At 39.5% G+C, this 15,434-nt stretch overlaps 1 protein-coding gene across 1 annotated transcript in view; it reads right to left on the reverse strand.

Moving 5' to 3' along the window:
• LOC139757826 (poly(A)-specific ribonuclease PARN-like) overlaps window positions 1-15,434 on the reverse strand; it is a 42,475-nt gene that overhangs the window by 21,522 nt on the left and 5,519 nt on the right. The window contains exons 4-6 of the mRNA XM_071678712.1: window positions 14,708-14,829; window positions 9,345-9,439; window positions 1,627-1,908 (exon numbers count right to left, since the gene is read on the reverse strand). Coding sequence (XP_071534813.1) covers window positions 1,627-1,908; window positions 9,345-9,439; window positions 14,708-14,829 — 499 coding nt within the window. The remainder of the gene's footprint in view (window positions 1-1,626; window positions 1,909-9,344; window positions 9,440-14,707; window positions 14,830-15,434) is intronic.

The raw sequence follows: 15,434 nt of genomic DNA on the forward strand, positions 1-15,434 counted from the left end.
ATTTGAAAAGGTATCCTGTGTTAGCTTTGAGGCTTGCCTCTTTCCAAATAAAGCTCCCTATAGTCATGTGAAATATCCATAAGCCCTCCAGAGAATAACAGGGTGACCATATCAAAATGGTATCCACTTATCCCTGTCCTTACATGCCTCCCTTGTATACACCATTCCACACAGTCTTCCCATTTTTCTTACTCCAAGACTCTTCCACTCTATTTCCATGTCACCATTGGTCCTCCTCTAACACCAATCCCTGTAATCATACTACCATAAACTCTCCTTGCAAAATCCATGTCTTGCATGAAATACTTCCAGAATATCTGAACTCATTAATAACAACCAGTTTTCTGTCTCAAACTACCAATCAGTTTCAAAAGTATGAAACCTGCTGTATTCTAATTCATTTTCAACATCCTCTTCCTTCATATTTTCATGCAAATATAAAAAAAGTAAAGTGTTTCAGATATCTGGGAGTGGATTTAACAGCGGATGGAACCATGGAAGGGGAAGTGAGTCACAGGGTGGGGGAGGGGGCGAAGGTTCTGGGAGCATTGAAGAATGTGTGGAAGGCGAGAACATTATCTTGGAGAGCAAAAAAATGGGTATGTTTGAAGGAATAGTGGTTCCAACAATGTTATATGGTTGCGAGGCATGGGCTATAGATAGGGTTGCACGGAGGAGGGTGGATGTGTTGGAAATGAAAAGTTTGAGAGCAGTATGTGGTGTGAGGTAGTTTGATCGAGTAAGTAATGAAAGGGTAAGAGAGATGTGTGGTAGTAAAAAGAGTGTGGTTGAGAAAGCAGAGGAACGTGTATTGAAATGGTTTGGTCACATGGAGAGAATGAGTGAGGAAAGATTGGCAAAGAGGACATATGTGTCACAGGTGGAGGGAACGAGGAGAAGTGGGAGACCAAATTGGAGGTGGAAGGATGGAGTGAAAAAGATTTTGAGCGATTGGGGCCTGAAGATACAGGAGGGTGAAAGGTGTGCATGGAATAGAGTGAATTGGAATGATGTGGAAAGTTTTGGGGGGCCTGGATGTGGAAAGGGAGCGGTGGTTTCTGTGCATTACACATGACAGATAGAGACTTAAAGTGAATGGATGTGGCCTTTGCTGTCTTTTCCTAGCGCTACCTCACACATGCGCGAGGGGTGCCATTTCATGTGTGGTGGGGTGGTGACAGGAATGGACGAAGGGAGCAAGTATGAATATGTACATGTGTATATATGTATATGTCTGTGTATGTAAATGTATGTATACGTTGAAATGTACAGGTATGTATATGTGTGTGTGTGAGCATTAATGTATGGACATGTGTATGTGGGTGGGTTGGGCCATTCTTTCATCTGTCTCCTTGCGCTACCTTGCTAATGCAGGAGACAGTGGCTAAGTATAATATATAATAATGTAATATATATATATATACATAATAAAAAAAAATAACATAGGTAAAAAAATATTTTTTTATTCCCTCTGTTTAAACTCTAAATACATAAAGCACAATTTCATCAATTCACATGGGTTTGCATTATGTGAAAATTGGTTTCCATACTATATCAATTTTTGTTGATTATACTTATTTACCATGCCCTCTCTATTGATCATATATAAAAAGAGATGTAACATACCTGTTTATCTAATTTCTGTTCTCTCTCGTCTTCTAGAAATTTAGTTCGGGACTCAGCAGAATCAAACTTGCGTATCTCAATATTTCTTTCACTGTTTGTGGTTATACTACGAATGAGAATATTTTGGTACTTGGCTACAATATTGTTGTACAAGAGCTTGCGAAAAAAACCTGAAATGGTAGTGCCAGGAATCACAAGAACATCTTGAGACTTGTCCATCATGAACACTTTCATTTTTGCTTCAGTCTCGTTCAAAAATTTTTTTGCACTCTCCTCTGCTACCTATGAAAAAAGAAAAAAAATCAGAATGTTGAATTTTAAGTAAATCTTATACAGGATACTGTATCTGTATTTCATATACTTTTTTCTATTTAATAAAAAGGTATGCTTGCGGCATGAGAAGCGTGGGAGGTGGGCAGATTAGAAAGGAGAGAGAGTGGCGGGATGAAGAGGTAAGACTATTAGTGAAAGAGAAGAGAGAGGCATTTGGGCAAATTCTGCAGGGAGATAGTGCAAATGTCTGGGAGATGTAAAAGATAGGGGCAAGAGGTCAAGAGAAAGGTGCAAGAGGTGAAAAAGAGGGCAAATGAGAGTTGGGGTGAGACAGTATCATTTAATTTTAGGGAGAATATAAAGATGCTTTGGAAGGAGGTAAATAAAGTGTGTAAGACAGGAGAACAAATGAGAACATCGGTGAAAGGGACTAATGGGGAGGTAATAACAGGTAGTGGTGATGTGATAAGGAGATGGAGTGAGTACTTTGAAGATTTGTTGAATGTTTTAGATGATAGAGTGCCAGATATAGGGTGTTTTGGTCGAGGTTGTGCACGAAGTGAGAGGGTCAGGAAGAATGGTTTGGTAAACAGAGAAGAGGTAGAGAAAGCTTTGCGGAAGATGAAAGCCGGCGGGTTAAGATGGTATTACAGTGGAATTTATTAACAAAAGGGGGTGACTGTGTTGTTGACTCATTGGTGAGGATATTCAATGTATGTATGGCTCATGGTGAAAAGCCTGAGGATTGGCAGAATGCATGCATAGTGCCATTGCACAAAGGCAAAGGGGATAAAGGTGAGTGCTTAAATTACAGAGGCATAAGTTTGTTGAGTATTCCTGGGAAATTGTATGGGAGGGTATTGACTGAGAGGGTGAAGGCATGTATAGAGCATAAGATTGGGGAAGAGCAGTGTGGTTTCAGAAGTGGTAGATGCTGTGTGGATCAGGTGTTTGCTTTGAAGAATGTATGTGAGAAATACTTAGAAAAACAAATGGATTCGTATGTAGCATTTATGGATCTGGAGAAGGCACATGATAGAGCTGATAGAGATGCTCTGTGGAAGGTATTAAGAGTATATGGTGTGAGAGGCAAGTTGCTTAAAGCAGTGAGAAGTTTTTATTGAGGATTTAAGGCATGTGTATGAGTAGAAAGAGAGGAAAGTGATTGGTTCCCTGTAAATGTCGGTTTGTGGCAGGGGTGCATGATGTCTCCATGGTTGTTTAATTTGTTTATGGATGGGGTTGTTAGGTAGGTGAATGCAATAGTTTTGGAGAGAGGGGCAAGTATGCAGTCTGTTGTGGATGAGAGGGCTTGGGAAAGTGAGTCAGTTGTTGTTTGTTGATGATACAGCACTGGTGGCAGATTCGGGTGAGAAACTGCAGAAGCTGGTGACAGTTTGGTAAAGTATATGAAAGAAGAAAGCTGAGAGTAAATGTGAGTAAGAGCAAGGTTATTAGGTACAGTAGGGTTGAGGTACGAGGCAATTGGGAGGTAAGTTTGAATGGAGAAAAACTGGAGGAAGAAGTGTTTTAGATATCTAGGAGTGGATTTGGCATTGGATGGAACTATGGAAGTGGAAGTGAGTCACAGGGTGGGGGAGGGAGCAAAGGTTCTAGGAGCATTGAAGAATGTGTGGAAGGTGAGAACATTATCTTGGAAAGCAAAAATGGGTATGTTTGAAGGAATAGTGGATCCAACAATGTTATGTGGTTGGGAGGCAAGGGCAATAGATAGGGTTGTTCGGAGGAGGGTGGATGTGTTGGAACTGAGATGTTTGAGGACAATATGTGGTGCGAGGTGGTTTGATTGAGTAAGTAATGAAAGGATAAGAGTAATAAAAAGAGTGTGGTTGAGAGAGCAGAAGATGGTGTGTTGAAATGGTTTGGTCACATGGAGAGAATGAGTGAGGAAAGATTGACAAAGAGGATATATGTGTCAGAGGTGGAGGGAATGAAGAGAAGTGGGAGACCAAATTGGAGGTGGAAGAATGGAGTGAAAAAGATTTTGAGCAATTGGGGCCTGAACATGCAGGAGGGTGAAAGGAGTGCAAGGAATAGAGTGAATTGGAATGATGTGGTATACCGGGGTCGACGTGCTGTCAGTGGATTGAACCAGGGCATGTTAAGTGTCTGGGGGTAAACCATGGAAAGTTTTGTGGGGCCTGGATGTGGAAAGGGAGCCATGGTTTCGGTGCATTATACATGACAGCTAGAGACTTAGTGTGAAGGAATGTAGCCTTTGTTTTCTTTTCCTAGTGCTGCCTCGCACATATGCAGGGGAAAGGGGGTGTTGTTTCATGTGTGGCGGGGTGGCAACGGGAATGAATAAAAGCAGCAAGTATGAATTATGTACATGTGTATATATTCCTACGAGTCCACGGGGAAAATGAAACACGAAAACAACATAAATATAGTATAAGAACGGGACAGGAATCAAATGCCTTGTTTAATCACGTTAAAAACTATGATCATTGTACTGACTGGAGTAACGCCATCTCAGTTGTTAACTCTAGCTCTATTACCAAGAGAAATATCATTGAATCTTCTATTATTAAATACACAAAGAATTATAATCTTAATATTAGTGATGGTCTGTACAAATTAGATAACTTTATTGTTGATAAGATTTGTAAAATGATAATTATGAACGCTTGTTGTATGTTTTGGACAATCACATGTTTACCAAATGGCGTCCTAGCTTTGTCTCTTCGATGTATATCAACTGACTATTATATTCCTCTCTTGTGTCTCCCCTGATGATGTGATTATTACACGAAAGTGCACTTGGGAACTTTTTGCGTTTCATTTTCCCCATGGACTCATAGGAATATCTTGATCACGCGCAAAATTGTGATCCTTTCCAATGTGTATATATGTATATGTCTGTGTATGTATATGTATGTATACGTTGAAATGTATCAGTATGTATATGTGCGTGTGTGGACGTGTATGTATATACATGTGTATGTGGGTGGGTTGGGCCATTCTTTTGTCTGTTTCCTTGCACTACACAGGAGACAGCAACAAAGTATAATAAAATAAATAATATATAATGTACTAAAGAATTTCGTTACATCAAACATATCTCTTACTCCTACATTCTGTCTTCCTACTTTACCTATGGTCTTCTAAAGTTACTCCTACCTATTATTGTAACACAACCCCTATAATTTCTTCATTCATCCCTCTACTCATTCTTTCTACTCATCATACATCCTTTAACTCTTTCATCATGCAAGGTTTCTGTTTTGTGTGCTCCCTAAACACAAAGAAAAAAAGAAATAAAAAACCTTTTTCCCTTACAGAATACTTCTGTACCACATTCTATTGAAGGAAATATGCAAAGAAGAAAAAATAGTATTTTCTTTATATTGGTACCAGAGGACACTGCATTGACAGGGGCAGGACCTGATTGGTGGCAAAAATGTGATTTCATTTTACACATATCTAAACGAATTACACACTGTACAGTTTTCTTCACCAAGAAAGATTTAAAATATCCTACACATTTAATATGCATATTTCTACCATATATTTTTTTTTTTTTTTTTTTGCTTTGTCGCTGTCTCCCGCGTTTGCGAGGTAGCGCAAGGAAACAGACGAAAGAAATGGCCCAACCCACCCCCATACACATGTATATACATACGTCCACACACGCAAACATACATACCTACACAGCTTTCCATGGTTTACCCCAGACGCTTCACATGCCCTGATTCAATCCACCGGCAGCACGTCAACCCCGGTATACCACATCGCTCCAATTCACTCTATTCCTTGCCCTCCTTTCACCCTCCTGCATGTTCAGGCCCCGATCACACAAAATCTTCTTCACTCCATCTTTCCACCTCCAATTTGGTCTCCCTCTTCTCCTCATTCCCTCCACCTCCGATACATATATCCTCTTGGTCAATCTTTCCTCACTCATTCTCTCCATGTGCCCAAACCATTTCAAAACACCCTCTTCTGCTCTCTCAACCACGCTCTTTTTATTTCCACACATCTCTCTTACCCTTACGTTACTTACTCGATCAAACCACCTCACACCACACATTGTCCTCAAACATCTCATTTCCAGCACATCCATCCTCCTGCGCACCACTCTATCCATAGCCCACACCTCGCAACCATACAACATTGTTGGAACCACTATTCCTTCAAACATACCCATTTTTGCTTTCCGAGATAATGTTCTCGACTTCCACACATTCTTCAAGGCTCCCAGAATTTTCGCCCCCTCCCCCACCCTATGATCCACTTCCGCTTCCATGGTTCCATCCGCTGCCAGATCCACTTCCAGATATCTAAAACACTTCACTTCCTCCAGTTTTTCTCCATTCAAACTCACCTCCCAATTGACTTGACCCTCAACCCTACTGTACCTAATAACCTTGCTCTTATTCACATTTACTCTTAACTTTCTTCTTTCACACACTTTACCAAACTCAGTCACCAGCTTCTGCAGTTTCTCACATGAATCAGCCACCAGCGCTGTATCATCAGCAAACAACAACTGACTCACTTCCCAAGCTCTCTCATCCCCAACAGACTTCATACTTGCCCCTCTTTCCAAAACTCTTGCATTCACCTCCCTAACAACCCCATCCATAAACAAATTAAACAACCATGGAGACATCACACACCCCTGCCGCAAACCTACATTCACTGAGAACCAATCACTTTCCTCTCTTCCTACACGTACACATGCCTTACATCCTCAATAAAAACTTTTCACTGCTTCTAGCAACTTGCCTCCCACACCATATATTCTTAATACCTTCCACAGAGCATCTCTATCAACTCTATCATATGCCTTCTCCAGATCCATAAATGCTACATACAAATCCATTTGCTTTTCTAAGTATTTCTCACATACATTCTTCAAAGCAAATACCTGATCCACACATCCTCTACCACTTCTGAAACCACACTGCTCTTCCCCAATCTGATGCTCTGTACATGCCTTCACCCTCTCAATCAATACCCTCCCATATAATTTACCAGGAATACTCAACAAACTTATACCTCTGTAATTTGAGCACTCACTCTTATCCCCTTTGCCTTTGTACAATGGCACTATGCACGCATTCCGCCAATCCTAAGGCACCTCACCATGAGTCATACATACATTAAATAACCTTACCAACCAGTCAACAATACAGTCACCCCCTTTTTTCATAAATTCCACTGCAATACCATCCAAACCTGCTGCCTTGCCGGCTTTCATCTTCCGCAAAGCTTTTACTACCTCTTCTCTGTTTACCAAATCATTTTCCCTAACCCTCTCACTTTGCACACCACCTCGACCAAAACACCCTATATCTGCCACTCTATCATCAAACACATTCAACAAACTTTCAAAATACTCACTCCATCTCCTTCTCACATCACCACTACTTGTTATCACCTCCCCATTTGCGCCCTTCACTGAAGTTCCCATTTGCTCCCTTGTCTTACGCACTTTATTTACCTCCTTCCAGAACATCTTTTTATTCTCCCTAAAATTTAATGATACTCTCTCACCCCAACTCTCATTTGCCCTTTTTTTCACCTCTTGCACCTTTCTCTTGACCTCCTGTATCTTTCTTTTATACATCTCCCACTCAATTTCATTTTTTCCCTGCAAAAATCGTCCAAATGCCTCTCTCTTCTCTTTCACTAATACTCTTACTTCTTCATCCCACCACTCACTACCCTTTCTAATCAACCCATCTCCCACTCTTCTCATGCCACAAGCATCTTTTGCGCAATCCATCATTGATTCCCTAAATACATCCCATTCCTCCCCCACTCCCCTTACTTACATTGTTCTCACCTTTTTCCATTCTGTACTCAGTCTCTCCTGGTACTTCCTCACACAAGTCTCCTTCCCAAGCTCACTTACTCGCATCACCCTCTTCACCCCAACATTCACTCTTCTTTTCTGAAAACCCATACAAATCTTCACCATGTCATATATATTTATATGTATTTTTTTTCATACTATTCGCCATTTCCCGTGTTAGCGAGGTAGCGTTAAGAACAGAGGACTGGGCCTTAGAGGGAATATCGACACCTGGCCCCCTTCTCTGTTCTTTTCAGTACTCATATGCCAGTTCTTTATTTAAAGTGATTGACAAACTATGCCCCAGTAATGGCCACTTTGAGTGGAAGGAAAACAGGGTAAGAAAAGACAGAAAATGAAATAGAGCTCATTAGGGGTCTGCAGACCTAATCTTAAAGGTACAATGAAAAGGGGAGAAGGAGGTAGCATAACTGTCAATCCTCACATGACTGGTCTCTACACAGGAACTAAGGGAAACAGCAAACGAACATGAGTCACAGGTCCAAGCCTTGGTGGCAGGGACACATCTGACAGTCTACACGAGCAGTGGCTAAAATATTACCTCAGGAAGGCAGTAAAGTCATGATGGAGAGAGAAATCAACAGCAACAGAAACATGAGACACTTGGCTCCTGTGAGCCTCAAAGCCCTGAAAAGAGATCCTTTCAACTATAGATATACAGTGAAAGGGTTGCATAGAACATCAGAGGTGTTTGCATCATAGCAGTTACGGGGAATTAATCATTAACATATGGAAATATTGCTCGGAAAAATCAAAATCATCAGCATTAGGCTTATTGCTCAAAGGTAGAATTTTCAAGTTAAGAGCCATGTCAAGTACCATGAGAAATTTTTCTAAAAGAAGTATATCCCAAGCACAGTTCAAACTAAAGAAATGGTCATTCAGCCAATCAATTCTTTACATTCTGGTAAACAAATGTATAAAATACAGTTTGATATGTCTGACCTAACTTTTCTGAGCTACACAGTTTCATATGTCTGACCTAACCTTTCTGATCAAGTCAAATCTTGTTATAGCCTGCTTAATTTCCATATCAAGCCATTTTTTAAGCAGGTATGCTTTTCAGATTTTCATGTATATCAATCATCTCCATTACACACTAGTAAAAATCTCCTCAAGCATAAGCTGTAAATTATGAGCTATTATCATTATCACTTTATTATACCCAATCGCCACTTCCTGCCTCAGCGAAAGAAAATAGACAAAGAATGGCCCATCTACTAATATATAACACTATATACATAAATGCCCATACACACATGATATATACATATACGTATCAACATATACACATCCCATTCCTCACCCAGTCCCCTCACGTAATTTGCTCTCACCTGCTGCCATTCTACACTAAATCTCTCCTGGTACTTATCACACAAATCTCCTTTCCAGGTTCACTTACTTTCACCATATATCATAATAAAGGCTGATGTAATAATGCATAAAGGAGAAAGTTCATAAAAAAGGCAGATGCAATAATACATATCGGACAAAGTTTTTGAAAATTCCAATCTTAACATTCTGCTCTGAATAAACTAATCTACTGGATTATCACGGCTATATTAAATTTCAATTCATATTTTCTATATATTTTACTCACCTTTAAAGGAGATGGCGTCAATGGTTCTAGTGACTTGACACTATATTTTGCTCTTGTCTCTGCTTCTTCCATCAAAGAAAGGTATGAAAGTCCACCTTCAAAAACAAAACAATTCAACTCACACTCTGCAGGAAATCTACTTATATATCAAAATTTTCCACAAAATGAGCGCAGTATCTTCATTCTTCACTGCTCAGTCCTATCTCCTATATATTTCACACAAGGAGACCTACACCATACATTTACATCTGAGAACATTTTATCAGATTTTTTGTATGTCATACCCATCTTGCAACCCTCACTGACTCAGATTCTTAGCAACCATTGATTTTCAGACAGATTATGTTCTTTAAGTAAAGTTTGAACATGAAAAATGTTAAACTTGAAGGTAACTTTCTACAGGAAATGAAGCGATGCATTCTGGTCTAAAGTTTCCATCCTCCAGTGCACCAACTTTAAAAAAAAAAAAAAAAAAAAAAAAAAAAAAAAAAAAAACATCATATTACAATGTACAATAGATTACTAATCAAGAACATTAAGTCTTATAAAATATATCAAAATACTAAAATATACAGAAACAATAGCATGCCACTTCACTGGACTAATTAATGCAATGAGCAATGAAGAACAATAGAGATTCAAGCACTGTAATGAATCTTACATGGCAGCATGCAGCATCGCAGAGACACAGAGGCTTTATTTAGCATACAGCATTAAAAAATCCAGATCCATATGATCTAATAGAATTTCACTGATAATATGTGCAAAATATATAAATGTAACACATAACTGGCTATAATTGACAAGTCTGACTGAAACAGATTCCATTAGTTCCTTTCAACAACAGAAATATGTAAAATTTTAAAACATGGTGAAGCAGTACACCATTCAAAAAATCATATGAAGTACAATTGCCACAGTCATATCTTGTTTTCATTACCTGTAAGCAAGTCAGTTTTTTACCCAAAAATAAGCAATGGCTATGCATGTTTTCCTGTTTTTATTTTTTCAAACATTTAGCACACCAGGCTGGTCCTTATTGTTCTTAAAGGAGGTACTACCAGCAGGGATAGCACATTAAAATCCCTCAGCTTATCACAATACCTTGAGGAGGAATGAGGAAAGGCTTCAAAAGATGATGAACCTGAAGAAATACTGAAGAATATGGATCTTATGATTGTAAAAACACCATTGATAACATGCACAATGGCAATGATAAGAATTCATCCATCAACTAACACTCTTCATCAAGTTAAAAAGATGATTATAGTGATGATGATGAAGGAGTACTTGCATTCCTGTACTGGCTGCGATTTTATCTACCATTTTCTTCACTCAAGATCCATAACTCAGTACTTGTGGTGGAACTAAAACAAACATCTACAAGAAAAGCATCATGTGTACAAAAGAAATGTGGAAAATAAAATCATGAAAAATTTGTCTTGACTGTCAATGAAGAAAGTGGCCTGGGCTAACACTGACATGACATCACCCTTCAGTTACCAACCTGGGTGCAACCACCCTCCACTGTAAAGCCACACTCAGATCTATCTCATTTTCATATCCATATGGTAAATTGTAACATCAGATAAAAACGATGTGTATTTTCATTAAATATGGGAGTGGATCTGGCAGCGGATGGAACCATGGAAGCGGAAGTGGATCATAGGGTGGGGGAGGGGGCGAAAATCCTGGGAGCCTTGAAGAATGTGTGGAAGTCGAGAACATTATATCGGAAAGCAAAAATGGGTATGTTTGAAGGAATAGTGGTTCCAACAATGTTGTATGGTTGCGAGGCGTGGGCTATGGATAGAGTTGTGCGCAGGAGGATGGATGTGCTGGAAATGAGATGTTTGAGGACAATGAGTGGTGTGAGGTGGTTTGATCGAGTGAGTAACGTAAGGGTAAGAGAGATGTGTGGAAATAAAAAGACCGTGGTTGAGAGAGCAGAAGAGGGTGTTTTGAAGTGGTTTGGGCACATGGAGAGGATGAGTGAGGAAAGATTGACCAAGAGGATATATGTGTCGGAGGTGGAGGGAACAAGGAGAAGAGGGAGACCAAATTGGAGGTGGAAAGATGGAGTGAAAAAGATTTTGTGTGATCGGGGCCTGAACATGCAGGAGGGTGAAAGGAGGGCAAGGAATAGAGTGAATTGGAGCGATGTGGTATACCGGGGTTGACGTGCTGTCAGTGGATTGAAGCAGGGCATGTGAAGCGTCTGGGGTAAACCATGGAAAACTGTGTAGGTATGTATATTTGCGTGTGTGGACGTATGTATATACATGTGTAGGGGGGGGGGGCATTTCTTTCGTCTGTTTCCTTGCGCTACCTCGCAAACGCGGGAGACAGCGACAAAGTATAATAATAAAAAAAAATAAGTAATTACAAATATCAAAGGAGCCTTTTTGAAATAAGTGAAGGGTCACTAGGAGAGATGAAGGATTCTTTTCGGGAAATGTTATGCCTGCTATTTACTAAGACTTTATCTGCTGGCAAAACATATCAAAGACCATCATTCACATCAGATGCATTGCATTTTCCCAGCCACTTCATATAAATTTCTTTTCCATTTCTTAAATGTTTTAGTTCCATTCTACTGCTACTGTGTGCATAAAATTAGTGCAGCAAATGTGCAAATCAATCATCTAATCATACCAGAGAGTCAACTTAGGGACAAGTCATTCTAGACGCAAACTGACTTTAACAACTACAGAAAACTAATTATCTTTTTTTATCACCATTCTCACTTGTTTCCCTTGTACTCCCCTTCCTCCTCCTTCTTCCATCCTGCTTAGCAATTGATATGACTTTTCCATTTCATCAATGTTTTCTTATCATCACACTAAAGCTATTGTGAAACTAAAAACTGTGCAAAGCAGCCATTAATCCAAACCAAAAAGTCAACTTAATGGTGGTGTGCATGAGGGGCATATTGTGGGGTGGTGTGTTTGAAGGGAAGGCAACAGACATAACACACAACCTCCCTATCACCCTCATCTCTATGGATTATCATTTAATGATTTTCTAATGTTTTATAAGTTATATAATCCCTGGGGATAGTCACTAAAGAATCACAATCACATATTTCACATGTGTTGTAGAAGGCCATTAAAAAGGGCAGGGGTGGAGGGCTGGAAATCCTCCCCTCGTGTAATTTTACTTTTTCAAAGAAGGAACTACGTTAGGAACCAAGCAAATGTTAACTTCAAAGGCTTAGTAATCTGTCCCTGATGCTACCTCACTAAAACAGAAAATGAAGAATAGGGATGAAAGAAAGATAAAAGAACTACTGTTTTACAATATCTGTAATCATAACAACAGCACATGTGCAAAGCAGTCTTCTGATTATACCAGAAAGTCAACTTATTGGCAGTGTGTGTGAGAATAAGAGTGGACAGTACAGTGCTGCTGTTTACTGTAAAGGGTTAATATTTTTTTTCATCATCATCTCTTTTAAAATTACAGGTACTTTGTTTTCTACATAAATTATTGGAGTAAATGAAGAAAACTGGAGCAATCTAGCAAATGTCTGAGAGACTTGCAGTGTATAGTAAATAGGTGGCAGTTTATATTGTTCATATTTGTTATCTTCTTGCCATTCAGAGGACATCATAAATTGCAGCATGCTATGTGTAAAAGAATAAAATGTTGAGAATTAATTTGTGAACATAGCAATGTGGGAGTAGGAAGATGATAAAAAAAAAATATCTGCAATTTCATATTATAATTTACAATATAATATAAACAGCAGAGTGATTGGTTCTCGGTGAATGTAGGTTTGCGGCAGGGGTGTGTGATGTCTCCATGGTTGTTTAATTTGTTTATGGATGGGGTTGTTTGGGAGGTAAATGCAAGAGTTTGGAAAGAGGGGCAAGTATGAAGTCTGTTGGGGATGAGAGAGCTTGGGAAGTGAGTCAGTTGTTGTTCGCTGATGATACAGCGCTGGTGGCTGATTCATGTGAGAAACTGCAGAAGCTGGTGACTGAGTTTGGTAAAGTGTGTGGAAGAAGAAAGTTAAGAGTAAATGTGAATAAGAGCAAGGTTATTAGGTACAGTAGGGTTGAGGGTCAAGTCAATTGGGAGGTGAGTTTGAATGGAGAAAAACTGGAGGAAGTGAAGTGTTTTAGATATCTGGGAGTGGATCTGGCAGCGGATGGAACCATGGAAGCGGAAGTGGATCATAGGGTGGGGGAGGGGGCGAAAATTCTGGGGGCCTTGAAGAATGTGTGGAAGTCGAGAACATTATCTCGGAAAGCAAAAATGGGTATGTTTGAAGGAATAGTGGTTCCAACAATGTTGTATGGTTGCGAGGCGTGGGCTATGGATAGAGTTGTGCGCAGGAGGATGGATGTGCTGGAAATGAGATGTTTGAGGACAATGTGTGGTGTGAGGTGGTTTGATCGAGTGAGTAACGTAAGGGTAAGAGAGATGTGTGGAAATAAAAAGAGCGTGGTTGAGAGAGCAGAAGAGGGTGTTTTGAAGTGGTTTGGGCACATGGAGAGAATGAGTGAGGAAAGATTGACCAAGAGGATATATGTGTCGGAGGTGGAGGGAACGAGGAGAAGAGGGAGACCAAATTGGAGGTGGAAAGATGGAGTGAAAAAGATTTTGTGTGATCGGGGCCTGAACATGCAGGAGGGTGAAAGGAGGGCAAGGAATAGAGTGAATTGGAGCGAGGTGGTATACCGGGGTTGACGTGCTGTCAGTGGATTGAATCAAGGCATGTGAAGCGTCTGGGGTAAACCATGGAAAGCTGTGTAGGTATGTATATTTGTGTGTGTGGACGTATGTATATACATGTGTATGGGGGGGGTTGGGCCATTTCTTTCGTCTGTTTCCTTGCGCTACCTCGCAAACGCGGGAGACAGCGACAAAGTATAATAAAAATAAAAAATAAATATAAACAATTCATAGTTTAACATATGGGTTTCCTTAAGACGATAAACACTATTTCTGAAATTAGTGACTTTCCAAAGACCTCTTGGTCCCAAGTATTTCGGATCAATGATACTTAAATGTGAAAAAGATGCAGATTAAAAAATCTATGAAGGCCACAACCATGGGTCAAAACACCAATGACACAAACCGAAGTCAACACTGCAAACCACAGCAAATGAATGATGGAGGGAGCCTAATGACATGACATGACATGACATCATAGGCTTGGGTGGGATGTGGGTCCCTATTCACAAGCATCTGCTAGCCATAAATATTATGGAAGATGAAGCAGTGGCTTAACCCCATAGGAGCAAGTGGTCTCTCATATGCTCTTATGCTTGTCCACATGAGAGGGCAATGGATACATTTAAAGGTAGTACATGCATACTATATACATAATACACATATCTACATAAAATACTTACTTTTAAATAATTTGTTGAAATTAAATCCATTATCAGCTAAGAATCTAAGACTGCTATTGTCGTAGTATAAAATCTCTCCTGTTTTTCCAAGTAGGTAGAAGCAGAATGTTGCATGACGATATCTGAAAGCAGTTACCATTATCACAGACCACCAAACAGTAAAGGAAAATCCTATTCTAAAAGTAAGGGATGAAAGGCACCAATCAGATACTCAACATAGTGAAAACAAATAAAGAGGACTCAATGAAACAGAGTGAAGTTGTGCAATTGTAAGAAAAATAAGTGGTTATTTCATTTATTCTAGATATACAGATATAAAATTAGTGAAATAAAGCAAAACTGATAAACTATGTGCATTCTTACTCATCTGCAACATTGCTTACTTTTCTCACCGTTTCTTGAAAAACCATAAGGAAAAAAATGAATGAGCTTAGGAGGAAACATCCTCATTTGGATCCTTCTGTTCCAACTTTCAGAAAGTATAATACAGATGAGAAGGATTTCCATCCTCTTCTGCCCCTCAGGGTTACCGTATACATCATGAAGATGTAGGGGGAGAATTCTATTTATTCATTTATCATCACTCAGTTTCCATTTCCAAGTGGAGGATAAGGTAAGCAAAATCTTGAAATGTCATTCACATGTACCTTCGACCCATGCCCAGTGTCTCAAGATGAAATATGAATTTCCACACTTATGAAGAGCTTAATTTTTTACTCAACAAATG

The sequence above is a fragment of the Panulirus ornatus genome, chromosome 28 (genome assembly GCF_036320965.1).
Source record: "Panulirus ornatus isolate Po-2019 chromosome 28, ASM3632096v1, whole genome shotgun sequence".
Lineage (NCBI taxonomy): Eukaryota > Metazoa > Arthropoda > Malacostraca > Decapoda > Palinuridae > Panulirus > Panulirus ornatus.